The sequence below is a fragment of the Oncorhynchus mykiss genome, chromosome 14 (genome assembly GCF_057628025.1).
Source record: "Oncorhynchus mykiss isolate SJ-2025 chromosome 14, ASM5762802v1, whole genome shotgun sequence".
NCBI classification, from domain to species: domain Eukaryota; kingdom Metazoa; phylum Chordata; class Actinopteri; order Salmoniformes; family Salmonidae; genus Oncorhynchus; species Oncorhynchus mykiss.
The window spans coordinates 11,125,896-11,153,470 of record NC_143035.1 but is presented as its reverse complement, the minus strand read 5'-3'; the positions used below and the strand labels follow the sequence as shown (position 1 = coordinate 11,153,470).

The following is a 27,575-nucleotide window of genomic DNA, read 5'->3' as shown; positions in this document are numbered from 1 at the left end:
TCCCTGCCGCTGAAAAACATCCCCACAGCATGATGCTGCCACCATCATGCTTCATCGTATGGATGGTGCAAGGTTTCCTCCAGATGCTTGGCATTCAGGCCAAAGAGTTCAATCTTGATTTCATCAGACCAGATAATCTTGTTTCTCATGGTCTGAGAGTCCTTTAGGTTCCTTTTGGCAAACTCTAAGCGGGCTGTCATGTGCCTTTAATGAGTGGCTTCTGTCTGGCCACTACCATAAAGGCCTGATTGGTGGTTCTGCAGAGATGGTTGTCCTTCTGGAATATTCTCCCATCTCCACAGAAGAACTCTAGAGTTCTGTCAGAGTGACCATTGGGTTCTTGATCACCTCCATGACCAATGCCCTTCTCCCCCGATTGTTCAGTTTGGCCGAGCGGCCAACTCTAGGAAGAGTCTTGGTGGTTCCAAACTTCTTCCATTTAAGAATGATGGAGGTCACTGTGTTCATGGGGACCTTCAATGCTGCAGAAATGTTTTGGTACCCTTCCTCAGATCTGTGGGGAATTTGTATTAAATTTGCAAAAATTTCAAAAAAACTGTTGTCACTTTGTCATTATGGAGTATTGTGTGGATTGATGAGGAAAAAAACTATGTAATAAGGGGTCTGAATACTTTCAGAATTTGCTGTATATACACTACATAACCAAAAGTATGTGGACACCTGCTTGTCGAACTTCTCATTCCAAAATTATGGTCATTAATATGGAGTTGGTTCTTCCTTTGCTGCTATAACAGCCTCTACTCTTCTGGTAAGGCTTTCCACTAGATGTTGGAACATTTCTGCAGGGACTTGCTTCCATTCAGCTACAAGATCATTAGTGAGGTCGGTCACTGATGTTGGGTGATTAGGCCCGGCTCAAATCAAATGTTATTAGTCACATGCGCCGAATACAACGGGTGTAGACCATACAGTGAAATGCTTACTTACGAGCCCCTAACCAACAAATCAGTTTAAAAAAAATACAGATAAGAATAAGAAATAAAAGTAACAGTCTATTACTAGAGTGGCTGGAGTCTTTATTTAACCAGGTAGGCTAGTTGAGAACAAGTTCTCATTTGCAACTGCGACCTGGCCAAGATAAAGCAAAGCAGTGTGACACAGACAGCAACACAGAGTTACACATGGAGTAAACAATAAACAAGCCAATAACACAAAACAAATCAATGACACAGTAGAAAAAATAGTCAATATACAGTGTGTGCAAAAGGCATGAGGAGGTAGGCAATAACAAGGCCATAGGAAAGAATAGTTACAATTTAGCAGATTAACACTGGAGTGATAAATGAGCAGATGATGATGTGCAAGTAGAGATACTGGTGTGCAAAAGAGCAGAAAAGTAAATAAAATAAAAACAGTATGGGGATGAGGTAGATAGATTGGGTGGTCTATTTACAGATTGACTATGTACAGTTGCAGCGATCGGTTAGCTGCTCAGATAGTTGATGTTTAAAGTTGGTGAGGGAAATAAGTCTCAGACTTCAGCGATTTTTGCAGTTTGTTCCAGTCACTGGCAGCAGAGAACTGGAAGGAAACGCAGCCAAATGAGGTGTTGGCTTTGGGGATGATCAGTGAGCTATACCTGCTGGAACGTGTGCTACGGGTGGGTGTTGTTATCGTGACCAGTGAACTGAGCTTTACCTAGCATAGACTTATAGATGACCTGGAGCCAGTGGGTCTGGCGATGAATATGTAGCAAGGGCCAGCCGACTAGAGCATACAGGTCGCAGTGGTGGGTGGTATAAGGTGATTTGATAACAAAACGGATGGCACTGTGATAGACTGCATCCAGTTTGCTAAGTAAAGTGTTGGAAGCTATTTTGTAGATGACATCGCTGAAGTCGAGGATCGGTGGGATAGTCAGTTTTACTAGGGTAATTTTGGTGGCGTGAGTGAAGAAGGCTTTGTTGCGAAATAGAAAGCCTATTCTAGATTAGATTTTTGATTGGAGACGTTTCCTGCTTTCATTTTTACTTGTAAGCAGGAATTCGGAGGATAGTCAGCGTTCAAATTCATCCTGAAGTTGTTTGATGGGGTTAAGGTCAGGGGCTCTGTGCAGGCCAGTCAAGTTCTTCCACACCAATCTCGACAAACCACTTCTGTATGGACCTCGCTTTGTGCACGGGGTCATTGTCATGAAACAGGAAAGGACTTTCCCAAAACTGTTGCCACAAAGTTGGAAGAACAGAATCATCTAAAATGTAATTGTATGCTGTAGGGTTAAGCTCTCCCGTCACTGGAACTAAGGGGCCTAGCCCAAACCATGAAAAACAGCCCCAGACCATTATTCCTCCTCCACCAAATTGTACAGTTGGCACTATGCATTGGGGCAGGTAGTGTTCTCCTGATATCCACCAAACCCAGATTCATCCATCGGACTGCCAGATGGTGAAGCGTGATTCATTACTTGAGAGAACGCGTTTCCACTGCTCCATAGTCCAATGGTGGCGATATTTACACCACTCCAGCCGATGCTTGGCATTGCGCATGGTGATCTTAGGCTTGTGTGCGGCTGCTCGGCCATGGAACCCCATTACATGAAGCTCCCGACAAACAGTTATTGTGCTGACGTTGCTGCCAGAGGCAGTTTGGAACTTGGTAGTGAGTGTGAGTGAATTTGAAGAGGTGTCTACATACTTTTGTATATTTTTTATTTGGGGAGGGGGTCACAAAGCATGACTTTGAAAAGGATACTCTCAATCAGGGGAGAATAGAAAACAAAAAAATGTAAATCTTCCCCCGATTCAGAATCTTTTTATAGTAATAAAATATTTAAAAAGTGGATTGTTCTCCATCCACCCGATTCAGAAAATACCATCTTCATAGTCATGGCATGCTTGGTTCAATAGCTATTGACAAGAGAACCAAATATCCAATAAATCAGATTTTACCTCGGTTAGGCTGTAATACCGTATAAATCCATGTCTAGTAGTACATTCACATACAGGGGGATAACATCTTTGTTTTTCCCCCAAAAAAATCCTTATGTTTTCCCGTCAATGTTTTAAAGTTAATTGGATATTACGACCATAATGACACTTTTTTTCCCCCCTTGGTGGATCCAAGCCTGTGTAGTATTTTTGTTTAATTAACCACAAATTGCAAGTGTAATGCCAAACAGAGATCTGAGACTGTTCAGGATGTGCAGCCTGAACTGGGTACTGATCTGACCTATGAAAACAATTACGTGTTATGGCTAAATGAACAGTTGTACAAGTGCAGCTTCACGGAAACTTGAAGGAGGCCACTGATCACCAGGCCAACCAAAGTTGGCATGGTTTTTTAAATTTGGTATGCTTAATGGCTGCATTAAGCATACCAAATCCTGAGCAAGTTCAAATCCTGGGAATCTGTTACACACTAACTATACCTTTCTCAATAAGATACCTCACTAGCACAACTCTTTATAATAACCCAAAAACTAAGGACCATTGTTTTGTCATGACTTAAATAAATAGATAAATTTGAAAACCCCAAAATTGCTCTCAAGGAATTTCATTTGAGTGCTATATATTTATCATATAAATAAAATGCGAAATGTCAAGGAATGCTTTTGCTCCATTTACGATTTTGTTGTTGGTGACCCACTCTACCAACAGTGTGTAAAGAGAATAGATAAAACGCAAATAACAGAATCACCACATGATGGCACTCTCTGCATTTCGATGAGCTGGCAGGTAACCATAAACCATACTGGCAATGGTAAAACGGTGCATAAGACGTTCAGATCCTACGTGATGTTTAACATTCAAAATGCCATTTTAAATATGGAGTATAATTAAAATATGAACTAAGTAGTCTAAATGAGCACCCCCTGGCTCTTATCCAGTGTTTCTCTCATGTTTTTGGATGTATTTACTTAAGTCTAAGGTGCTGTAGTGAAGCAGCTAATTGGATATTTTTTTTTTTTTAAATCTATCATCGATCTGATTTGAAACCAATGCTGCGGTTCCATAATCACATTCCTTTCATTTCAGTGATGAGCAGAGACGTGTAAATGACGTCATTCAGCAGGAAAGGATTATGAAACCGCAGCAGAGTATATGCTAAAACCACGTGATCCATCAGCAGGCTCTGTTTGACATTAGGTTGACAGTTAAGGGCAGCTCAAACCAGTTTCACCTGTAAATAACCTCACTGCAATAATCTGCCTCTTACATAACAGCCCATGCTGTGAGTAATTGTAATATTGGTCTTAGTGTGGTTCGCTTTCAATCTGCAATAGACCATAAGACACTAAAGTTTAGAAGTCCAAAGGTGGTACTACTGAAAGCATGCTTATCTGAGCTCTCACCAATGACCTCAAATGGGTGTTACCTAAGCAACTCACATATGCCTCCTAGTTCAGCTGTAATGATGCAGAAGTGGAAAGGGCATGCTGAAACATCAGAAGTTACTTACCAATGATTTGGGTAAATCACCAGTCAGGACCATATTTGGTGTGTCACTAAAGCAATGCTGATGCCAAGGATGACTTCCTAACTCCCATCAGCCCAAGGAAGATTAGGTGCTCCATACCCTGCTGCGTAAATCATGTGTAATCTGAGAGGCACTGAGAGCTAAATTAAGAGTGTCCTCCATTGAAGAACATCGTAGACAATACCATGTCTACAAAGAGCATGACGTTGACATTAGCTGGTGAAAGTAACCCAAGGACGGGATTACAACCGGATATTGCAGCCAACACTGATGTACCGAAGTCTTAACGGTGTAGTTGTGAAAAGTTAAGGCGCATTCTGACTTCTTGATGACATGAGTTTGGATAGGCTCCCATTTAACAGCTGCCGTAATCTGGAGGAATTTCTCAGCAATGTCACTAGTGCAGGATCGAGTCTCAGATTTAACATGTCAGCACCCACTATTTCCTAGTACTTTATTCTGACATTCAGCTAACTACTCTAAAATGGAGAGTTGAGTTTGCTTCTCTACAGTCTAATTTGCTGGAGCAGTGTAGATTGGCACCCAGTCAAACTCAAGTTCAACGTCGATCTTTGAGCAGGATTGTCATTTTATAAACAGTTGGCTCTGCATACAGGTAACGGTCCAGCACCCAGCTTGAGAGAACGAAGAGTATATTTAGAAGCCTGAAGTAATCCACGTCGCAACTGATAATCCTAGCATTCCTCTCAGAAGGGGATGTCAGTTACTTCGTTTGAGTAAATTCTGCTCAAATATGTATTTTGAGCCAGAACAAGCCATCAACTTCATGCCACAAGATTCTGTAGCAGTTTCTTTCTCACCATCCATGTTTAGAACCTTATCACCAGTTTATAGATTACACCCACCCAGTCCAAGCACCAGTCAGCTGACTTTGGCTGGAGCCCAACCATAACTGTCAAGGACAACCCAGCTCTTAAGATTACACCTCAACGAATAAGACACCAGCTGGCTCTCAAGAGAAACCACACCAGGGAGAATCCAGGAGTAACACTACATGCCATTCAGTGATGCTACTGCCAAAGAAACACAAACCAAGTGGAAAGCTCATTGTAGGTTCATTCAGTAGGTTGCCTTTATTTTGACAGTATTGACTAGAAACAGGCCATCCAGATGAAACAGGTTGACATTTGAAGACCTGGCATAGTATTATTATTTTTTTAAATGGGAATGACATTCTGGGGGGAAAACAGAAAAACATTGGGCAAATTAAAAGCGCAAAACCGATTTCTCCAGTACAACAACTAGCACAAACATACTAGTTGGTCCCTATATAAATAAGGCGGAATTTGACAGTCCTTCCAAATGTACAAGTTATGTTACAGTTTAAACATTTATGGGGAGACATCTAAAAATAGTTTAGAGGACTTTCTTCAACTCATCGTACAAGACCAGCACGAAGGCACCACCCATGCCTCGGAGAACATTGGACCAGGCTCCTTTGAAGAAGGCTTTGCCGCCCTCATCCTTCGCAATCTTCTTCCAACAGTCAATGGTGCCAGTGTACATAATGTCACCTGCAAAACAAAAGTAACAGGTCATACCTCTGCCTTGGCTGAATGTTTCTCAAGCAGTTGCCCACTGTTGGTGAATAGCATGACAGTGAATAAATAACTTTAAACTAAAATACAGACAAGTGTTCAAAAGTTAACAATTACCTCCTTTACGTCCAGACTGCATCATCATACGGCGACGGACGGTATCGAAGGGGTAGGATGTAAGACCAGCGACTGCAGTCACAGACTGAGCGATGGCCCAGCTGACCAAGATGCTTGCGTTCTTGGGATCTGGCAGCATACCTACAGAGAAACCAAGCAGATTAAAACAGGCTTTAGGATTTGTGAAACAAACACACTTGCAGTTCTTCTCCGACATGAGGAATGAGGCCTGTGCTCAGAGCAGTCCATGGACTCACCCTTGGCTGTGTCATAGACACCAAAGTAAGATGCCCTGTAGATTATGATGCCCTGGACCGACACGGAGAATCCCTGGTACAGGCCCTTCAGACCATCAGCCTTGTAGATCTTCTTCAAGCAGTCGCCCAGGCCGTTGAACTCACGCCCAGCACCGGCCTTGCCGACATCAGCAGCTAGTCGGGTTCTGGCAAAGTCGAGGGGGTACACAAAACAGAGGGAGGTAGCGCCAGCAGCACCGCCAGAGGCCAGGTTACCAGCGAAGTACCTCCAGAATTGTTTCTTGTCCACACCATCCAGGAAGATTTGCTTGTATTTGTCCTTGAATGCAAAGTTGAGGGCCTGGGTGGGGAAGTATCTGATGACGTTGGCCAAGTTGCCTCTCCAGAACGACAGGAAGCCCTGCTCCTTGGGGATACGGACGACGCAATCCATGATACCCTTGTACTGCTTGTCAACGGTGATCTGTTTGCTAGCATGTTGCACCTGTATTCACAAACACATCAAAAGCCAACACTCAGTCTTCATACAATATTTTTGAAGAGAAAAGGAAACAGCGGTTTAATGACAAAAATAGAGGACAAGGCCTACCTGTATCAATAAAAGTGTAACAGGTGTGCTTCAAGCATTCAATGTCTTTAGCCAACTAGGTCAACTAAATAAGCCAACACCCCTAACAATACCAGTCATAGTAATTCAATGTTGGCAACATTGTGGATACACAGCTAATAGTAGCTAAAATCATGTAGACAAGAAGCAAGCTAGGTAACGTTGTCCATCAGCACCAAGCACTTTGCCTTTCCACATTCCATTCACCATAAGGACGCGCCTCCTCAGCACTAGATTGGTTCTCGCTAGGCCTCAGCTAAACAGCGGATGAAGCCTCCCCTTGCTACGACCTTGGCAACTTCTCGGGCCTAGTAACCGCTAGTTACGTAATTTGATGACGGAGGACACAACGACGTTCAATGTCCAAGCTAGCTCGTGAACAAATAACTAGTAAGTAGGAATAACAATGAGCATGACACATAAGGAGTCTTTAAAAACTCAACGTTACGTGGTTGCATAATAACGTTTGTAATTTGCAGCAAGCAAAGTAGTTAACGTTAGCCAAATACCCAGACAAGACAGACACCGGTTTGCTGCTGAACTGACAGTCCCAAGATGAACCAAAATGGACGAGTCACTCGCATCTTTTCAACCTTGCAAGGCACCAATGACATTAGCTAAGTTACAGAAGTGAGTTAGCTAGGTAACCCAGGTTAAAAAAAAAAAAGAATAGAAACTAAATGGCAAGTACGAGAGGAGTTACGTTAACTTAGCCAGCTACTACCAAACGAATACCTTTCATCGGTGTTAACGTTAATAACGTTATAGTACTGTAACGTTACTATAGCTAAAGTTAATTTCTGAAAAGCCAGTCAAACTTACCTGAAGCAGAAGCTTGATTCTTTCAATAGGAGCTACAGCTGTTTTGGAGATGGCAGCGGAAATACCACCAGCCAAGAAGTCCTTAGCGAACGAGACGACGGTCTCATTCATTTTTGTGTTGTTATCGGGGACGTTGATACACAGAAACCTTCCCGCTCAACCAATGACTGCTGAGGTATGCCGGCTCAGTCGAAATGGCCGATACGTTTAGTTGAGAGCGGATTTAATACCACTGTGTTCGCGAGACAAAGCGGGAGCTGAAAGGATGCATGCCATTGGTGCGCTGGTGGATTTAGTGGGCGGAGACGATGTTTTTATGAACGTCCCCTGGCCTGAGAGATTTGTCCTGCCTTCATGAATTCAGCTGTGTTGTTGGCCTGTGTCCAAGATAATTTCTTTCTTTCAAAATAAACATTTAATTAATATCATACATGAAAGACGGGCCTATAATATTAAATGTGATAACATTAAAGTTATCCAAGGTTTAAAATAGCTAATTTTGAGTGATGTCATTCAATAGGTTGCTGGCTAAGTAGGCTACATGACACTTGACACACCTTGATTATGCGTTACCAACCAAGCTTTTGGTTGGTGAGTTCTGGACCCAAGGTCATGTGAAAAGCATGGAAGCTTGGAGTAGCTGAAACAGACAGAAGAGGAAGGATGCGTTTACACAGGCAACCCAATTCTGATATTTTTTTTCCACTAATTGGTCTTTTGAACAATCAGATCAGCTCTGATTGGTTAAGTCAATTTAGTGGAAAAATATCAGAATTGGGCTACGTGTGTAAACGCAGCCTGAGTATACTTGACCCAGCTGCAATGGCATTGGTGCCTATGGGAGAGCCACCCCCCTAAAGTAAACAGAAACAGACCATTATTTTCAATGGTATAGGCCTGAGTGATCCATCATCTTTGGCTAAAACTCCTGTCTACTCTGAGTTAATGATCAGCTGTGAGAGGGTGCTTACTTATAGGGGGGAAAAGGTCATCCCATTCACTACCAGGTTAAAATGTCCTTAACTCTGCATTTTCTCACCATCTATTTATATATTTTTAAATTCCATTATTTTACATGTATATATTGTTGTGAATTGTTAGATAATACTGCACTGTTGGAGGTAGAAACACAAGCATTTCGCTACACCCAATATAGCATCTGCTAAATATGTGTATGTGACCAATAAAATTGGATTTGAGATAGAATTCCCTTTTAGATTATATACAACGATCAAGCAGATCAAATGATATTATAATTGATATAATTGGCATAATGATGTTATATTATTATTACATTGACGCAATTTATCTTAGTCTTACAATTAAGTGACAATAACGATAATGATAGTCAGTCCTGTGATCAAACTTCCCTGGGAAGAAAAAAAATAATGGATCTGCTCCTCAAATATCCATTCAACATCCTACATCTTTTGGGAAAATAAAATGTTGCTGTCTTTCTTGTATGACATTGGCCTACTGTAGTAAGGTGGTAGTGGTGAGTTCAGCTGGGACTAGGGGAACTAGCAGATCAGGTTACAGTCACCAGACTAGGGGTTTCTCAGAGTGCACCGCTCAGAGCCTTTGAAATAGAAATCATGAAAGAACTACATGTGAACAATCAATCTGTTATCTGTATTCAACATTTCCATAAGAGACGTTTTTCTGAATGTAATGTCTTGCCAAATATGATAATGATGGTGCAATTGCTCCATTCAGAACCTTTGTATAAGTACGAACAGTTGTGTTGTCATTCATACATACATTGTCAACTCATATTCAGGAAAGCCACATCTTGTTTAGCAAATTAATTGAATTCAAATACAATTTTATTCATCGCATTCTTCATAAACAACAGGCGCAGACTTACAAATGTACCACCGTATTTAACCATGGCAAGGCAACTGGGAATATGGCAGAATACAAACAGACTAATCATTCCCTCCGCAAGGCAATCAAACAGGCAAGATGTCAATATAGAAACAAAGTGGAGTCGCAATTCAACAGATCAGACACAAGAAGTGTGGCAGGGTCTACAGTCAATCATGGACTACAAAAGAAAAGCCAGCCCTGTCGCAGACACCGACGTCTTGCTTCTAGACAAACTAAACAACTTCTTTGCCCGCTTTGAGGATAATACATAGCCGACGGAATAGGAGACCCCAGAAGGCATCCTTAGCCGTGTCCTCAGAGCATGCGCAGACCAATGACTCACTTCTGTCATCATGAAGTGCTTTGAGAGACTAGTCAAGGATCATGTCACCTCCACCTTACCCGTCACCCTAGACCCACTTCAATTTGCTTACTGCCCCAATAGGTCCAATCACCATCACACTGCCCTATCCCATCTGGACAAGAGTAATACCTATGTAAGAATACTGTTCATTGACTATAGCTCAGCATTCAACACCATAGTACCCTCCAAGCTCATCATTAAGCTTGAGGCTCTGGGTCTCAACCCCACCCTGTGCAATTGGGTCCTGGACTTCCTGATGGGCCAACCCCAGGTGGTGAATGTTGGAAACATCTCCACTTCGCTGATCCTCAACACTGGGGCCCCACAAGGGTACGTGCTCAGCCCTCTCCTGTACTCCCTGTTCACCCATGACTGCGTTGCCATGCAAGCCTCCAACTTAAACATCAAGTTTGCAGACGACAACAACAGTAGTAGGCTTGATTTGATCAGATTTGACTTGATCAGACAAACAAATAGTCCACACAAACAGTGTGGTGAAGAAGGCGCGAATTTGGCATGTCACCTGAAACCCAGACAGACTTTTACAGATGCACAATTGAGAGCATCCTGTCGGCTGCATCACTGTCTGGTATGGCAACCGCACCGCCCACAACCGCAGGGCTCTCCAAAGGGTGGTGCGGTCTGCACAACGCATCACCGGGGACAAACTACCTGCCCTCCAGCACCCGATGTCACAGCAAGGCCAAAAAGATCATCAAGAACAACAACCACCCGGAGCCACTACCTGTTCACCCCGATACCATCCAGAAGACGAGGTCAGTACAGGTGCATCAAAGCTGGAACCGAGACTGAAAAACAGCTTCTATGTCAAGCCCATCAGACTGTTAAACAGCCATCACTAGCACAGTGAGTCTGCTGTCTACATACAGACTTGTAATCACTGGCCACTTTAATAAATGGAACACTAGTCACTTTAATAATGGCACTAATAATTTTACGTATTTTCGCTACACTCGCAATAACATCTGCTCACCATATGTATGTGACCAATAAAATTTGAACAGTGAATTACATCCTTACCGGCCCTTCCCAACAATGCAGAGAAAGAAAAGAGATAATAGAAAAGTAATAACACAATAATAAAAGTAATAATAAATACACAATGAGTAATGATAACTTGGCTATATACACGGGGTACCAATACCGAGTTGATGTGCAGGGTTACGAGGTAATTGAGGTAGATATGTACATATCTAGGAATAAAGTGACTAAGCAACAGGATAGTAAATAAAACAGTAACAGCAGCGTATGCGATTATTAAAAAAAATATAAAAAAATGTCCAAAAAGGGTCAATGCAGATAGTTAAAGATGCACTATGCAGAAATTGCTCCGCAATTACCTGGTTGCTAATATTCTAAAAGTTCGCCTAATTTCAGTTTGTGACAAAACAAGCATTCATTGTGTTGAGTATCATTGTGCAATTTTTCTCATTTAAACTTTATTTAACTAGGCAAGTCAGTTAAGAACAAATTCTTATTTATGACAGCCTAGGAACAGCATAGAAATATCTCACATAGAACAGGTCTACTGCTTCTTAGACTTGCTTTCAATGAGTATGACAGATCTATAACTCACATTTCTATGTGCATTTTGTGGGGTTGCCCAAAAAGTTGTATATTGTAGCTTTAACTAAATATCTACCAGAACGGACTATTTAGCAGTCATATGGCTTGGGGGTAGAAGCTGTTCAGGGTCCTGTTGGTTCCAGACTTGGTGCATTGGTGTTGCCGTGCGGTAGCAGAGACAACAGTCTATGACTTGGGTGGCTTTGGCAATTTTTAGGGCCTTCCTCTGACACCACCTGGTATAGAGGTCCCGGATGGCAGGGAGCTCGGCCCCAGTGATGTACTGGGCTGAACGCACTACCCTCTGTAGGGCCTTGCGGTCGGACGCCAAGCATTTACCATACCAAGCGGTGATGCAGCCAGTCAAGATGCTCTCAATGGTGCAGCTGTAGAACGTTTTGAGGATCTGAGGGCCCATGCGAAATCATTTCCACCTCCTGAGGGGGAAGAGGTGTTGTCAGGTGTGTGTCTGTGGACCATGATAGATCCTTAGTGATGTACTGAGGAACTTGAAGCTCTCGACCCGCTCCACTACAACCCTGTCAATGTGGATGGGGGCGTGCTTGGCTCTCCGTTTTCCTGTGGTCCATGATCAGCTTCTTTGTCTTGCTGATGTTGAAGGAGAGATGTTGTCCTGGCACCACACTGCCAGTTCTCAGACCTCTTCCCTATAGGCTGTCTCATCGTGATCGGTGATCAGGTCTACCACCGTCGTGCCATCAGCAAACTTAATGATGGTGTTGGAGTTGTGCGCAGCCAAGCAGTCTTAGGGTGAACAGGGAGTACAGGAGGGGACTAATCTGAAACTGGACCCTGGACTTCCTGAGGGGCCCCCGTGTTGAGGGTCAGCATGGCGGATGTATTGTTGCCTACACTCACCACCCGGGGGTGGCCCGTCAGGAAGTCCAGGGTCCAGTTTCAGATGGAGGTGGTCAGTCCCAGGGTCCTTAGCTTAGTGATGAGCTATCGTTATTAATGCTGAGCTGTAGTCAATTAACAGCATTCTCACATAGGTGTTCCTCTTGTTGAGGTGGGAGAGGGCAGTGTGGGGTGCAATGTAGATTGTGTCATCGGTGGATCTGTTGGAAGTGTGCGAATTGTAGTGGGTCCAAGATGTCTGGGATGATCGTGTTGATGTGAGCCATGACCAGCCTTTAAAAGCATTTACTATCTATAGATGTGAGTTCTACGGGGCAATAGTCATTTAGACGGGTTACCTTGGCGCTCTTTGGCACAGGGACTATGGTGATCTGCTTGAAACATGTAGGTATTACAGACTGGGCCAAGGAGAAGTTGAAACTTTCAGTGAAGACACTTGCCAGCTGGTCAGTGCATGCTCTGAGTATGTGTCCTGGTAAGCTGTCTGGCCCTGTGGCCTTGTGAATGTTAACCTGTTTAAAAGTCTTACATTGACAACGGAGAATGTGATCACACATTTATCCGAAACAGCTGGTGCTTTCATGCATGGTTCAGTGTTGCTTGTGAACATAGAAGGCATTTAGCTTGTCTGGTAAGCTCACCTCACTGGGCATCTCGTGGCTGGGTTTCCCTTTGTAATCTGTGATACACTACAAAGTATGTGGACACCTGCTAGTCGAACATCTCATTCCAAAATCATGGGCACTAAAGGAGAGTTGGTCCCCCCTTTGCTACTATAACAGTCTCCACTCTTCTGCGAAGGCTTTCCATTAGATGTTGGAACATTGATGCATGGTCTTACTTCCATTCAGCCACGAGCTGAATGGCCTAGCTCGCAGTCGGCATTCCAATTCATCCCAAAGGTGTTCGATAGAGTTAAGGTCAGGGCTCTGTGCAGGCCAGTCAAGTTCTTCCACACAGATCTCAACAAATCACTTCTGTATGGAGCTTGCTTTGTGCACTGGGGCATTGACATGCTGAAACAGGAAAGGGCCTTCCCCAAACAGTAGCCACAAAGTTGGAAGCACAGAATCGACTATAATGTCATTGTATGCAGTAGTGTTAAGATTTCGCTTCACTGGAGCGTTCTCCTGGCATCTGCCAAACCCAGATTCGTCCGTCGAGTGCCAGATGGTGAAGCGTGATTGATCACTCCAGAGAACACGTTTCCACTGTTCCAGAGTGCAACGGCGGCAAGCTTTACACCACTCCAGCTGACGCTTGGCATTGTGATCTTAGGCTTGTGTGTTGCTGCTCGGCCATGGAAACCCATTTCATGAATCTCCCAACAAACTGGTTGCTTCCAGAGGCAGTTTGGAACTCGGTAGTGAGTGTTGCAACCGTTTTTTTTACACGCTTCAGCACTTGGCAGTCCCATTCTGTGGCCTACCACTTCGTGGCTAAGCCGTTGTTGCTCCTAGTCAGTTCCACTTCACAACAACAGCACTTACAGTTGACCAGGGCAGAAATTTGATGAACTGACTTTTTGGAAAGGTGGCATCCTATGACAGTGCCACGTTAACAGTCACTGAGCTCTTCAGTAAGGCCATTCTACTGCCAATGTTTGTCTATGGAGACTGTATGGCTGTGTGCTCAATTTTATACACCTGTCAGGTGTGGCTGAAACAGCCAAATCCACTCATTTGAAGGGGTGTCCACATACTTTTGTATATCTAGTGTAGTTTTGTCAGGGTGCCCGCACATCAGCCCCTCTCAGGCCACCTCTTTCACTTCTCTAATTGTGCTTTGATGTACAGTACAAATATGAGCCATTACAATGACTGTTCAAGTACATTTCACTTCAATGATTCTGAATCATCTCAATCTAAAACAGAGATTTGCATTGTTTCATCAATCCAATGTATTACATACCGTATACAGTACACGTAAACTTGACATTGGTGTGCTTCAGTTACAATCTTATTGCTAGATTCACAACACAATGATACATACAGTATGTGCTATGAAAGTTAGTGACTGATTAGTGGCTAGGACACAATCAGATCCTTTGGGTGAACAATTTCCACGCATAATTAAAACAGTCAGTGAAATAAGACTTATAATAAATATGGAAACTTTAAGGCATATAAATATGATATACCCAAGTCTGTTAAAATAGTCATTACAACCTAATGTACATAATGAAAAACATTAATTGGCATTAGTAAGCTAATTCCATCTTATAACAGGTTTGTGCTTTGTGTTCCTCTTCATGACCTTTACGTAAGGCCGACCATATTACACAGGAGGTTGGTGGCACCTGAATTGGGGAAGAGGGGCTCCTGGTAATGGCTGGAGCGGAATGAGTGCAATAGTATCAAATACTGTCAAACTGTATAACAACGTTAGAAAATACCATAACCTTGCTCTGAACAAAACAGTTTAAAAAAAATCCATGTGTTTAAGTATAAAAGTACAATTCCTATGATTGCATTGCAACTTTAAAAAACAATACAGCATGATTGTCTATCAATGGATCTACCTCAGATTCTGAAATGGTTACTAATTCACAAACAAAAAGCTGTAAAAGACCTGGCATCAACCAAATTGTCATCTTCAAAGTATTGCATTCCAACAAATATTCCTGACTCTTTTTGATAGTTCAGACACTTTCCTATACCAATGGTCATCATCCCCTTCTGCAGGTTTTGTTACACCAGTTTCACCAGCGACTTCCTTGCTGTGACTGAAACTTCCTATTCTTCAGGTACTGTTTCACCTCTTCCACCTCAGTAGGGCCCATGCTCTGGTCCACGCCTGGTGCCAACTTATAGCTCAACGGAGACACAATGTACCCGTTGCGGTACAGACAGACCTGCTTGCACATCTCAAAGCAGCTGAAGAGAAGGCCAAAGTATGGAACAATCTGAGGAGGACAAACAGATAAGTTGCTTTTGAAGGGGCTCTATAAAATGTGAAGAGCTAGGTTAAAGTCTGTCCTGGTAGTAGGACCTGGTTATGATCTTTTTGTCCACAAAGTACACAATTTACTTGGTAGACTGATTATGAGAGGAGATTTTAGACCAGTAAAAGAAACAACTCCATTGCCATCATGAAAAGCCATTTGGAGATGATAGATGAGAGCACTGCATGCTGTTCTAGGATCCGACCCACGTCTGCCAGCTTGTAATAACCCTGTTATAAATTACCCACAAAGCACATCTCTCTCAAGGTCCATCTCCCAAGTTCTGGGCCATTCTACTGTTTCACTCTGATATAAAAATGGCATTGTTTGATAAATGTGCATTGGCTGTATATTACTGCATTATATCTACAGCAGACAAGACTGAGGAGGACTGGTAGAGGGTCGGGGGTAGAGCGCAATAAATCATTACAGTAATAGGCTAATGTATTAAAAAAAATGGGAACATGACTTAGGTGGTCCTACCTTGACCATGTTGGCTGTGATGCCACTCCACAGTGTCAGGATGCCCTTGTTTCTGATCACCTGCCTGAAGCAGTCCAACATTCCAGTGAAGTGGATATCAGCGCCGCCATAATGGGGGAGCCGAGGGTTCTGGGCCTGGCGAGAGAAAGAGAGGACAAACATTCCTGAATAGATGAGTTATGACCCTCCATTATGTCGTGAGAGATTTCCAGTTACTAGGAAAGTGACCCTAGAGTGCACCAGTATAAAATAAATGCATTTAGGATAAATGAATGACAGATATTTGGGACAAACTCATAAGCATGTGATCCAAGTAGTGACCCACATGAAAAAAAACCTATGGTCTAAATGCTGTATTACTCATATTACTTATATTATTCACTGTAGTGTTTTTTTGCGGACTTTACTGTAGTTGTTACTGTAGTGTTTTTGCGGAAATGACTGTAGTCTACTGTAGTATTTACTGTAGTGTTTTAGAGGACATGACCATAGCATACTGTATTATTTACTGTAGTGTTTTTGCGGACATGACTAGTTACTGTAGTGTTTTTGCGGACATGACTATTTACTGTAGTGTTTTTGCAGACATGACTGTAGTATAAAGAATGGCGCTGAGATGTATAGCTAAGACTGCACTCAACAAACTACAGTTAAAGTTGGAAGTTTACATACACTCAGGTTGGAGTCATTGAAACTCATTTTTCAACCACTCCTCAAATGTCTTGTAAACAAACTAAGTCGGTTAGGACATCTACTTTGTGCATGACAAGTAATTTTTACAACAATTGTTTACAGACATTATTTCACTTAATCACAATTCCAGCGGGTCAGAAGTTTACATACACTAAGTTGACTGTGCCTTAGAAGCTTCTGGTAGGCTAATTGACATCATTTGGGTCAATTGGAGGTGTACCTGTGGATGTATTTCAAGGCCTACCTTCAAACTCAGTGCCTCTTTGCTTGACAACATGGGAAAATCAAAAGAAATCAACCAAGACTGTAGACCTCCACAAGTCTGGTTCATCCTTGTGAGCAATTTCCAAATGCCTTAAGGTACCACATTCATCTGTACAAACAATAGTACGCAAGTATAAACACCATGGGACCACGCAGCCGTCATACCGCTCAGGAAGGAGACTCGTTCTGTCTCCTAGAGATGAATGTACTGTGGTGCGAAAAGTGCAAATCAATCCCATAACAACAGCAAAGGACCTTGTGAAGATGCTGGAGAAAACAGGTACAAAAGTATCTATATCCACAGTAAAACAAGTCCTATATCGACATAACCTGAAAGGCCATTCAGCAAGGAGGAAGCCACTGCTCCAAAACCGCCATAAAAAAAGCCAGTACAGTTTGCAACTGCACATGGGTGTAAAAGATCATACTTTTTGGAGAAATGTCCTCTGGTTTGATGAAATAAAATTAGAATTGTTTGGCCATAATGACCATCGTTATGTTTGGAGGAAAAAGGGAAGCTTGTGGAAGGCTACGCGAAACGTTTGACCCATGTTAAACAATTTAAAGGCAATGCTACCAAATACTAATTGAGTGTATGTACATTGCTGACCCACTGGGAATGTGATGAAAGAAATAAAAGCTTAAATAAATCACTCTCTACTATTATTCTGACATTTCACATTCTTAAAATAAAGTGGTGATCCTAACTGGCCTAAAACATGGACTTTTTACTAGGATTAAATGTCAGGAATTGTGAAAAACTGAGTTTAAATGTATTTGGCTAAGGTGTATGTAAACCTCTGATTTCAACTATATATATGGCTGTAAGTCAACAAGAAAAAGCTCATCCAAAGGGAGCACTCCTAGTGGTCGGTGATTTTAATGCAGGAAAACTTAAATCCGTTTTGATCTCATTTCTGCATCGACAAAGCTATCTAGCAGTCCAATCGATGTAAAAATTCTAACGAAAGCACTACATGATGAGGGATACAAGGGTGTAGTGTAGTATTCTACAGTGTACTGGCGCAGCGGTCTAAGGCACTGCATCTCAGTGCAAGAGGTGTCACTACAGTCCCTGGTTCGATTCCAGGCTGTATCACACCCGACCAAGATGTATCACACCCGACCATAGGGTGGCGTACAATTGGCCCAGCGTCGTCCGGGTTTGGCTGTCATTGTAAATAAGAATGTTCTTAACTGACTTGCCTAGTTAAATTTAAAAAATAATGTACTATAGAATTCCATAGTAAGTAATTTGGTGTTCTATAGTAAACTGTAGTATTTTTTATGTGGGGAGAGAGACTATGGAATGATTTTATGAATGGAAATTCCTGACATTTACGATAATTGCTCAAACCGGGGATCTGTGCTACGGGACATTTGTAACTTGGATGTCACATGACTAGCTATATCCTGACTGCAGCACAGAAGTAATTCATTACAATGACTCTTCACTCAATTGAATATAAGTGAAACCAAATGAACTGAACAAATGTGGGTGTGGTCTCAGTACTCTTACAGACAGGACATCGGTATCTTACAAGTTCCAAAACACACTGTAATTTCCTTTTGTCAAGCATGAACCACTCCACCTTGGAGGGCACTTTAATCCATGAGAATAACCATCCCCCAAAGACAACACACTTCCAGTCACGACAGGTTGAGTTTGTTAAGGAAATGCTATGTTACTGGCTGGCTGAAGAAACAAGAACTGCACCCATGCTTTAAGCTTCCTTAAAAATATTTGCTTGTGGGTTGTGTCATCCGTTTCTAATTGAACTTCTTGTTTTGGCCCCAAAAAATCTGATATACTTCTATACAAAACATGAACAAAATATATTTCTTAATTCTGTGTGTCTGAAACTAGACAGAGGGAATTAAAGAGAGGTGCAGTTTGTCTTATGGAGTGAGACTGTGCTTTGTCCACTGTGTGATAGCTGTCAGCTATATTTAGAGAGATTCTCTATAGCACAGGCAGACCCTGAACAGCATTCACATTCTCAGCTGCCACAGCACCTTGTGGTCACTAATAATAAATTGATAAAAACGGATGTAGTATTCTGTCCTTCATAGAAGTCCTATTGAACCCTGTGTCCTCTCATACATACAGAGAAGGACATGTGAGGGGAGACATGAACTCATACATCAGCCCAATGTATGGTATGTGCCAATAACTATGGTCAGTTATTGTAGTTTAAAGTCTATGAAGATTAATTATTAGTCTTAGTCACGCTTTGAAAGTTTAAACTATCTTTTTTGGCTATTTTCTAAGCTTGTATGTTGCATTTTGTTTAGAAAGTAGAAAAAACGCATCCACTCGTAGGCTACTTTATCAAGGGCAAGTGTTTTGCTGTGTAAGGACAAGTTTTTTACTACCTGCATGTACTTGTCAGAGGTACCGGTAAAAATGTGTACAAATGTACCACCATATGGACGGATGTGGTATTACCAAACTGGGTGTGTCATATAATGGCCCAATGAGTTGAGCGCACTTACCTGCATTTTCCTTTTCACAGTTTCAAAGGGGTATGAGAGGGTTTGGGCCACTCCTGCGGCTATGCAGCCATTGATGAAGTTCTGTAGGGCAGTGAACCGGAATTGAGGCTTCCGCCACAGCTTGTCCAAGTTGATGTAGACTGCATAGCAACCAATAGAGAAGGGAAATGCACCTGTTGCAGAATAGATCCACAGTTACTAGCTATGTCAACACTGCCCCATAGAAAAACGTATCATCATGATATAAATATTCTCTGTTTGGCTGTTTCAAATTTCAAACAACAATGAAAGCTCTATAATCTGTAAGAAATGTGTTTCACAAGTAAGTAGACTAGACAAACTTTATGTATAGTGATACAACAAGTTATTCTAAATCGTTTTTTGTCTTTTCTTAGGAATATCTTTCTCCACATTTCTGTAGTATACAGAGATAAGTGCGTACCGAGGATTGTGAGAGAGAAGCCCCTGTAGAGTGCTCGAAGGCCTTCGGTCTGGTATATCTTGGAAAGCGTGTGGACCACCCCCATGTAGGTAGGCTCTCTGCAGTTCTGAGCTATGAGGCGAGTCTCTGCCACCTCCAGAGGGTACGTGGCCAGCGCTGCACTTATACCAGCTAGCCCACCAGCAAAAATGGCCCTCCACTGAGAGACGTAGCCCAATTCATCCATATGGAGGTGGACGATCCTGCAAAGTCAAGAACACAGAGGTCAATGTTTTGGTTCTTAATTATCTTTATAAAGGAGCCTATCTGAAAATATATTTACTTTCATTGTTGCATACGTTATTCATGAGGCAGGTACAGCCAGTGAATATATGCATTATTATGGCTTCAGGTTTTTCAAGATTCTGCTGACCGTTCAAATGTATGTTTCATAGAGTAAACAAAGTAAACATGATATTCTCCATTGAGAACCCACTACCATACGTCCGAAAATTAAGATGGGTGTCAAAGTAGAGCCGCAGTAAATCTCATCTGATATTTAATAAACAGCCATAAAGTCTGGCAAACTTGACTTAATACATATTCACTTTGAGTCAAGAAAGGAGAGGAGCTGCCCTCTTCTTGGAACCCCTGTGTGGAACACGATGTACATAACATTTCCCTGGCGAGCGGGGCAGGGTTCGTGTTTACATGTGCCCATGCACTGACGCGTGAGGTCTTACTGTCAGCGCTAGAATTAGAAAACACCATGTACCATATATCCTCAGTTACCATGGCATGGTCGAATGGGAGTACGACAACCATAAACGTCAAGAAGTTAGACATGACTACCTCTGCGTTTGTTTGGATATGAAGTGACACCATACTCGGATGAGTTTTAAGAGCAGTCTGATTGGACAATGATAGAAGGCGTGTCTCACAATCTTAAAAACAACGGAAGTGAATTGGATGGAAATGTGTGGCACTAACGTTAGCTATACCAGTTCCGCAGACGACGTCTAAGTAATCATAATATGTATTTGCAAATATGTCAACCCAGTATAAACGTAGGCGTATGTTTGGGACAAAAGACAGTATCAGCCTGGTTGAATATAGCCAACTAGCATGATAATTAAATTAACTATACTGCTAGCTAGCTGTAACGTTATAGCTAGATAGTAGCAACCTAGCTACTTGTCTAAGATTAACGTTTTCATAACTCAGAAACAACACACCAAATTGCTTATTCACTCACTGTTTGTATGTTGACAAATGGACGGCGCTGTAAGGAAACAGGCGGAGACAGGAGACGAGGTTCCCCTTCCAAAATCCTCGTATGCCTTCTTTCTGGTAGACTACAAGAAAGCTGTGGAGAAAGCCTTTTTTACAGTGAAATGTGCCCACTTGACTCTTGATTTTCACCACCTCCAGGGGCGACGTGACAGTTTTACTGAAAACTCCCGCAAAACCAACGCACATGAAGCCCTGAGAACTTGTCAGTCTGTCATCTGGTTTAACTGTTGCCATTATTACTCTGAATATATACCAATTCCAATTTTCCTCAGCCGATGCTGCTACCTCATCGGTAGGTCTATATTGTATGTAGGACCAGCAGCACATATTGTTTATCATCCGGTGTCCTGATTCCTGTCACGTTGCTCTGAGGGGAGGAGGTACTGCGTGCACTGGGCATGGGGACGTTTAAGGTTCTCTTTCCAGGAAAATGTTTGGCCCCTGGTGGCTATTAATGTATATATGTAGGCTAACGTTACTAGTGGTGCGCGGGTCAGCTGTTTGTTCACCCACAATTGCTAACCAATCCGCAACCGCCTGACTATGTGATGAAGTGAAAATCTGAGGCCTGCACCCGACCCTAACCCTCTAATTTATTAAATGCTCTGTAGGCTACAGTCAGAGAACCATTTTTTGACAGTGGTTCGTTTTTATTGTGTTGCCTGATTTACTGTAGATATGTTTACGCATATAATTTCCGACATTTTTGTACCCTATTTGTTAGTCAATTTGTCTATATCCTAGTTACATGCAGCGTATCTTCTGTCATTATATATTGCCCTAGAATACTACATAAACCCTTGCTCACCAGAATAATGACATCGATAGAATGACCAACCGCCCTTCACCCACACAATATTTAATGACCATAAACCCGCGGCTATGCGCGTTATGAGTCAGCCCGCATCAGTAACATCTCGCCTATTGTTGGCTACTTTACTATCTTGTATGATTTAAAAATTCATGAAAACATGAGCACGTGGTAGTAGGTCAAAGTTAGCTGCCTGTAGTATGGCCATAAGATCTGGCAAGCCAAGAGGTTCATATATTTAATTTCTTAATAATAATTTAAGAATGATTTAACCCGAAAAGCACATAATTTCAAAACCGTTTTTTAATCCTTCTGAAGTTTTAGGACTTTGTCAAGCAACTAGTTACCAACCCCCAAAACATGTATCATGATTTCAGTGTTAATATGGAGGAATTACATTAAATATCTAGTTGTGCGTGCTAGTATGAAAATGTGCTAAAAATGCAGAATCAATAGTCAACTTTGTGATAAAAGCACCAACTTTGGCACATGTATGGTATGTATCCTGGAAAGGTATACAGTGAGCTACAAAAGTATTGGGACAGGGACACATTTTTTGTTGTTTTCGCTCTGCACTCCATCACTTTGCAAATGACACAATGACTATGAGGTTAAAGTGCAGACTGTTAGCTTTAATTTGAGGGTATTTCATTCCATATCGGGTGAACCGTTTAGGAGAACAAAAGTATTGAGACAAATTCAATTAAATGCGAATTACAAATTGTTGGATGCTTTGCTGTTTGTTTTGGTTGTGTTTCAGATTATTTTGTTCCCAATAGAAATTAATGGTAATTATGTATTGTGCCATTTTTGGAGGCATTTTTACTGTAAATAAGAATAGAATACAGTGGGGCAAAAAAGTATTTAGTAAGTGGCCAAATACTTATTTTCCACCATAATCTGCAAATAAATTCATTAAAATTCCTACAATGTGATATTCTGGGTTTTTTTTCTAATTTTGTCTGTCATAGTTGAAGTATTCCTATGATGAAAATTACAGGCCTCTCTCATCTTTTTAAGTGGGAGAACTTGCACAATTGGTGGCTGACTAAGTACTTTTTTGCCCCATTGTATGTTTCAAAACACTACTACATTAATGTGGATGCTATCGTGATTACAGAAAGTCATGATTGAATTGTGAATAATGATGAGTGAGAAAGTTAGAGGCATGAATATCATACCCCCCAACCTCCCCTATTGTTGTAATGGTGAGAGGTTAGCATGTCTTGGGGGTATGATATATGTGCGTCTGTAACTTTTACACTAAGTTGAGAGTCTAATCTTTTATACTTAACAAAAATATAAATGTAACATGCAACAATTTCAAATATTTTACTGAGTTACAGTTGATATTAGGAAATCAGTCAATTTAAAAAAATAATTAGGACCTAATCAATGGATTTCACATGACTGGGCAGGGGCCTTGGAGGGCATAGGCCCACCCACATGGCAGCCAGGCCCAGCCCATTAGAATGAGTTTTTTCACACAAAAGGGCTTTATTACAGACAGAAATACCCCCACCCCGCTCAGACGATCCCACAGGTAAAGAAGCCGGATGTGAGCGTCCTGGGCTGGCGTGGTTACACATGATCTGCGGTTGGGCATACTGGTTGGGCATACAAATTCTCTAAAATGACATTGGAGGCAGTTTATGGTAGAGAAATTAACATTAAATTCTCTGGCAACCACTCTGGTGGACATTCCTGCTGTCAGCATGTCAATAACTCTCTCCCTCAAAACTTGGCATTGTGTTGTGTGGCAAAACTGCACATTTTAAAGTGGCCTTTTTTTTTGTCCCCAGCACAAGGTGCACCTGTGTAATGATCATGCTGTTTAATCAGCTTCTTGATATGCCACACCTGTCAGGTGGGTGGATTATCTTGGCTAAGGAGAAACGCTCACTAACAGGGATGTTAACAAATTTGTGCAATGAAATTTGAAATAAATAAGCTTTTTTTGTGCGTAGTGAACATTTCTGGGATTTTTTATTTCAGCTCATGAGACATGGGACCAACACTTTACATATTTTTGTTCAGTGTAGATGCAACTGGAACTGAGTTGATAGCCTATAGCATTCCATAGTTAGAGCATAAAGTCTGATGTCACTGGCATCCATATCGCTTAAATTGACCATATCGGTGGCCATTTTAGGTCGTTCCCGGTATGTCAGATTAGCTCAATAGCCAATTTCGCAGCCTCTGAGTGTCAAGACAACACCATTCTTTGAATGAATGACAGACACATTTTCATTACAAAGGGAAAGTGGGATACCTAGTCAGTTGTACAACTGAATGCCTTCAACTGAAATGTAAGTGGCGATGGATGTAATTGATCAAACTACAGTGTCTGTTAAAAACATGAAAAACATATAAAAAAGTATATTTTGAAACATACATTTTTATATAAATCTGATTTGAAAATATATGCATATTTTGGGTAATTGAAACCATTTACTCGTGTTACAATACATATGTTACTGTTTGACAGAAAGTGTATTTTTGCCATCACTTCCAACTTGGGGTCAGAAATGTCCCCTGTTGTTGCTTTTAGAGGTCGAAATATGTGCTTTTAGGGTTAAATGATCTACAAACTCCATTGTTCACAGGATACATGTAAGATTCATGAAGGGGTTCAGTTTGCCAGTGACTAGTTATTACAGCCACAAAGTCATAAACCCCTCCTATTTCTACAATGTATCTTCTTAATATGTGATTTAAACCTAACCATAACCTTAAATTAAGATATAGCCAATTTCTGTGGCTGTGGTAACTAGTGGAAAGAGTTCAGCTTCCACTTATGATCAATTAATATACTTATTTAAAAGACCACTAGGGGGTGGTCTAAACCCAGTAACCTTATGCAGTGGAACTCTATGCAGCCAGTCACTTGCATCAGATTACAGGTTGCATGGTTCTATCCCCTGTCCCAAAAGCCCTGTTCTTTGTTTTTGTCACAAGATGGCGCACTATCCTACATAATAAGAGCTTTTTTTTTTTTTTGGTGCCAGGAGGCCATTCCCAAAACTCCAGAAAATCCATGTTTACAGTTTACTCTCATATATTCTGAGTATGGTATGCATTAATACAATCTAGTACAGTATAGTTGACTGGTAACAATTTTGCTGTGGTGGTAGTTTTTTGAATAATCCTCCTCTTGTGTATTGATCATGCATGTCATGGAAATGTAATATGATTACTTTCTACATTCATTATTATTTGGGTTTAGGTAAGAACGTTTTGAATTAAAGGTGAAAAGTTCATGATTGTCCAAGACATTCCCATTTTCATATTTAGTTGGATCCCTCTATACATTGGCCATACATATACCTCCACTCTCCCTCATCTCTCTCTCTCCTATTTACCAACAGGGTCTTGTAGTTCCTTTCCTGTTAAGGCCCATGTTTGTTTTCTGCCTGTGTCCCCTGCTGGGCTGACAACCTCAGCTGCCTGTGAAGAGCCCACCTCCTGTCGGTGGCTGGGCCACTTGGCTCATTCACAAAGGCTACTGGAATAACATAACCCTCCAGAGGAAATGACAGCCTGTTCAAAAGAGTTTTCTCCCCCCTCTTGCTCCTCCTTGCTCTGGGTCTTCACCGGGGGTGAGGCAGGGTGTGGTTGGGTGGGTGGGGGGGAATACTGTTTACCACTAAATGCTGAGCTACTGATCTTGATGAAAATGGGGACAAAGAGGATAAACCTAGATTATGGATGATCAATTAAAGTAAAATGGTTCACTCGTTCATATTAATATGGAAATGTTGTAGATAGACTAATACACTATCTATACAAAAGTGTATGGACACCCCTTCAAATGAGTGTATTCGGCTATTTCAGCCACACCCGTTGCTGACAGGTATATGAAATCGAGCAGAAATCCATGAAATTTCCAGAGAGAAACATTGACAGTAGAATGGAAGGTAGACTTGTGGTTAGAGCATTGGGCCAGTAACCGAAAGGTTCCTAGATCAATTCCCCGAGCTGACAAGGTAAAAATCTGTAGTTCTGCCCCTGAACAAGCCAGTTAAACCCACTGTTCCTAGGCCGTCATTGTAAATAAGAATTTGTTCTTAACTGACTTGTTAAATAAAGGTAAAATAAATACTGAAGAGCTCAGTGATTTTCAACATGGCAATGTCATAGAATGCTACCTTTCCAACAAGTTTGTAAAATTTCTGCCCTGCTAGAGCTGCCCCGGTCATCTGTAAGTGCTGTTATTGTGAAGTGGAAACGTCTAGGAGCAACAACGGCTTAGCAGAGAAGTGGTAGACCACTCAAGCTCATAGAGCGGGACCGCTGAAGCTTGAAGCATGTCTTCGGTTGCAACACTCACTACAGAGTTTCAAACTGCCTCTGGAAGCAACGTCAGCACAATAACTGTTCATCGGGAGCTTCATGAAATGGGTTTCATGGCCGAGCAGCCACACACAATCTAAGATCACCATACGCAAAAGCCAAGCATCGGCTGGAGTTGTGTAAAGCTTGCCGATATTGGACTGTGGAGCAGTGCAAACGCGTTCTCTGGAGTGATGAATCACGCTTCACCATCTGGCAGTCCGACAGATGAATCTATGTTTTGGCAGATGCCAGGAGAACGCTACCTACCCCAATACATAGTGCCAACTGTAAAATTTGGTGGAGGAGGAATAATGGTCTGGGGCTATTTTTCATGGTTCCGGCTAAGCCCTTAGCTCCAGTGAAGGGAAATCTTAACACTACAGTATACAATGGCATTCTAGACCATTCTGTGCTTCCAACTTTGTGGCAACAGTTTGGGGAAGGCCCTTTCCTGTTTCAGCATGACAATGAACCCGTGCACAAAGCGAAGTCCATACAGAAGTGGTTTGTCGAGATCGGTGTGGAAGAACTTGACTGGCCTGCACAGAGCCCTGATTTCAACCCCATCGAACACCTTCGGGATGAATTGGAACACCGACTATGAGCCTGGCCTAATAGCCCAACATCAGTCCTGACCTCACTAATGGTAAGTCCCAGCAGCCATGTTCTAACATCTAGTGGAAAGCCTTCCAGAAGAGTGGAGTCTGTTATAACAGCAAAGGGGGGACCAACTCCATATTAATGCCCATGATTTTGGAATGAGATGTTTGACGAGCAGGTGTCCACAGACTTTTGGTCATGTAGTGTATAATTGGTTCATATCATTAAGGAGGGAACCGATAGTAAGTCACCAAAGGCCTTTTTGAAGTCAACATAAACTATTTTAATTTCTACAGGCAGTAAGTGCCTTTGTTGGAGATCGACAGGAGTCATGCTTGAAATAGTTTCGCACTCAAATGACGTCTCAGCCTGGGAAGGCGCTTGGTTTCAGAGGTTCTCCTCTTGACTGTGTCACCTTGCTCCAACTGAAGAATGTCAGAGTGGGAATGAGAATTTTCCCTGGTCCCAAGAGCAATAAAAGACCCAGTGCTTCCTTTGAAAGTGCTAGGAAAAAACCCTTTGATCTCACTGTCATATGCATGTGGTTCCTAATACAAGATAATGGGCTGGCTTTCTTGAAAGATAAGTGGTGTGAAGTGTGTGTGCTGCATCTTATCAATTAGTGCCTGAGCGATTTCACAGGATACCCAGGGTATGTGTTGCCACACGGTCTCCACTGCCTGGACAGCAGTGTCATTTGGTGTCCATTCTTTCCCCCTCACTCACAATGTCATCCC

The 27,575-nt window shown here is 42.0% G+C and overlaps 2 protein-coding genes across 3 annotated transcripts; both read right to left on the bottom strand.

The window, feature by feature from the left end:
• Positions 1-5,505: 5,505 nt before the first annotated feature.
• On the bottom strand, positions 5,506-7,983 carry slc25a5 (solute carrier family 25 member 5). Its single transcript, XM_021561140.3, has 4 exons — positions 7,800-7,983; positions 6,371-6,854; positions 6,114-6,254; positions 5,506-5,972 (listed from the first exon to the last, which is right to left on the bottom strand). Exons 1-4 carry the CDS (start codon positions 7,908-7,910, stop codon positions 5,815-5,817), a joined length of 894 nt encoding a protein of 297 aa, XP_021416815.1. The 5' UTR covers positions 7,911-7,983; the 3' UTR covers positions 5,506-5,814.
• A 6,391-nt stretch (positions 7,984-14,374) lies between these two features.
• On the bottom strand, positions 14,375-21,528 carry slc25a43 (solute carrier family 25 member 43). Of its 2 annotated transcripts, none has more exons than XM_021561139.3 (5): positions 21,055-21,528; positions 19,821-20,062; positions 19,379-19,551; positions 15,926-16,060; positions 14,375-15,403 (listed from the first exon to the last, which is right to left on the bottom strand). In XM_021561139.3, exons 1-5 carry the CDS (start codon positions 21,429-21,431, stop codon positions 15,200-15,202), a joined length of 1,131 nt encoding a protein of 376 aa, XP_021416814.2. In that variant the 5' UTR covers positions 21,432-21,528; the 3' UTR covers positions 14,375-15,199. The 2 variants fall into 2 exon arrangements, with proteins under 2 accessions (XP_021416814.2, XP_036798825.2); XM_036942930.2 differs by lacking the exon at positions 21,055-21,528 and adding an exon at positions 20,408-20,582.
• Positions 21,529-27,575: the final 6,047 nt, after the last annotated feature.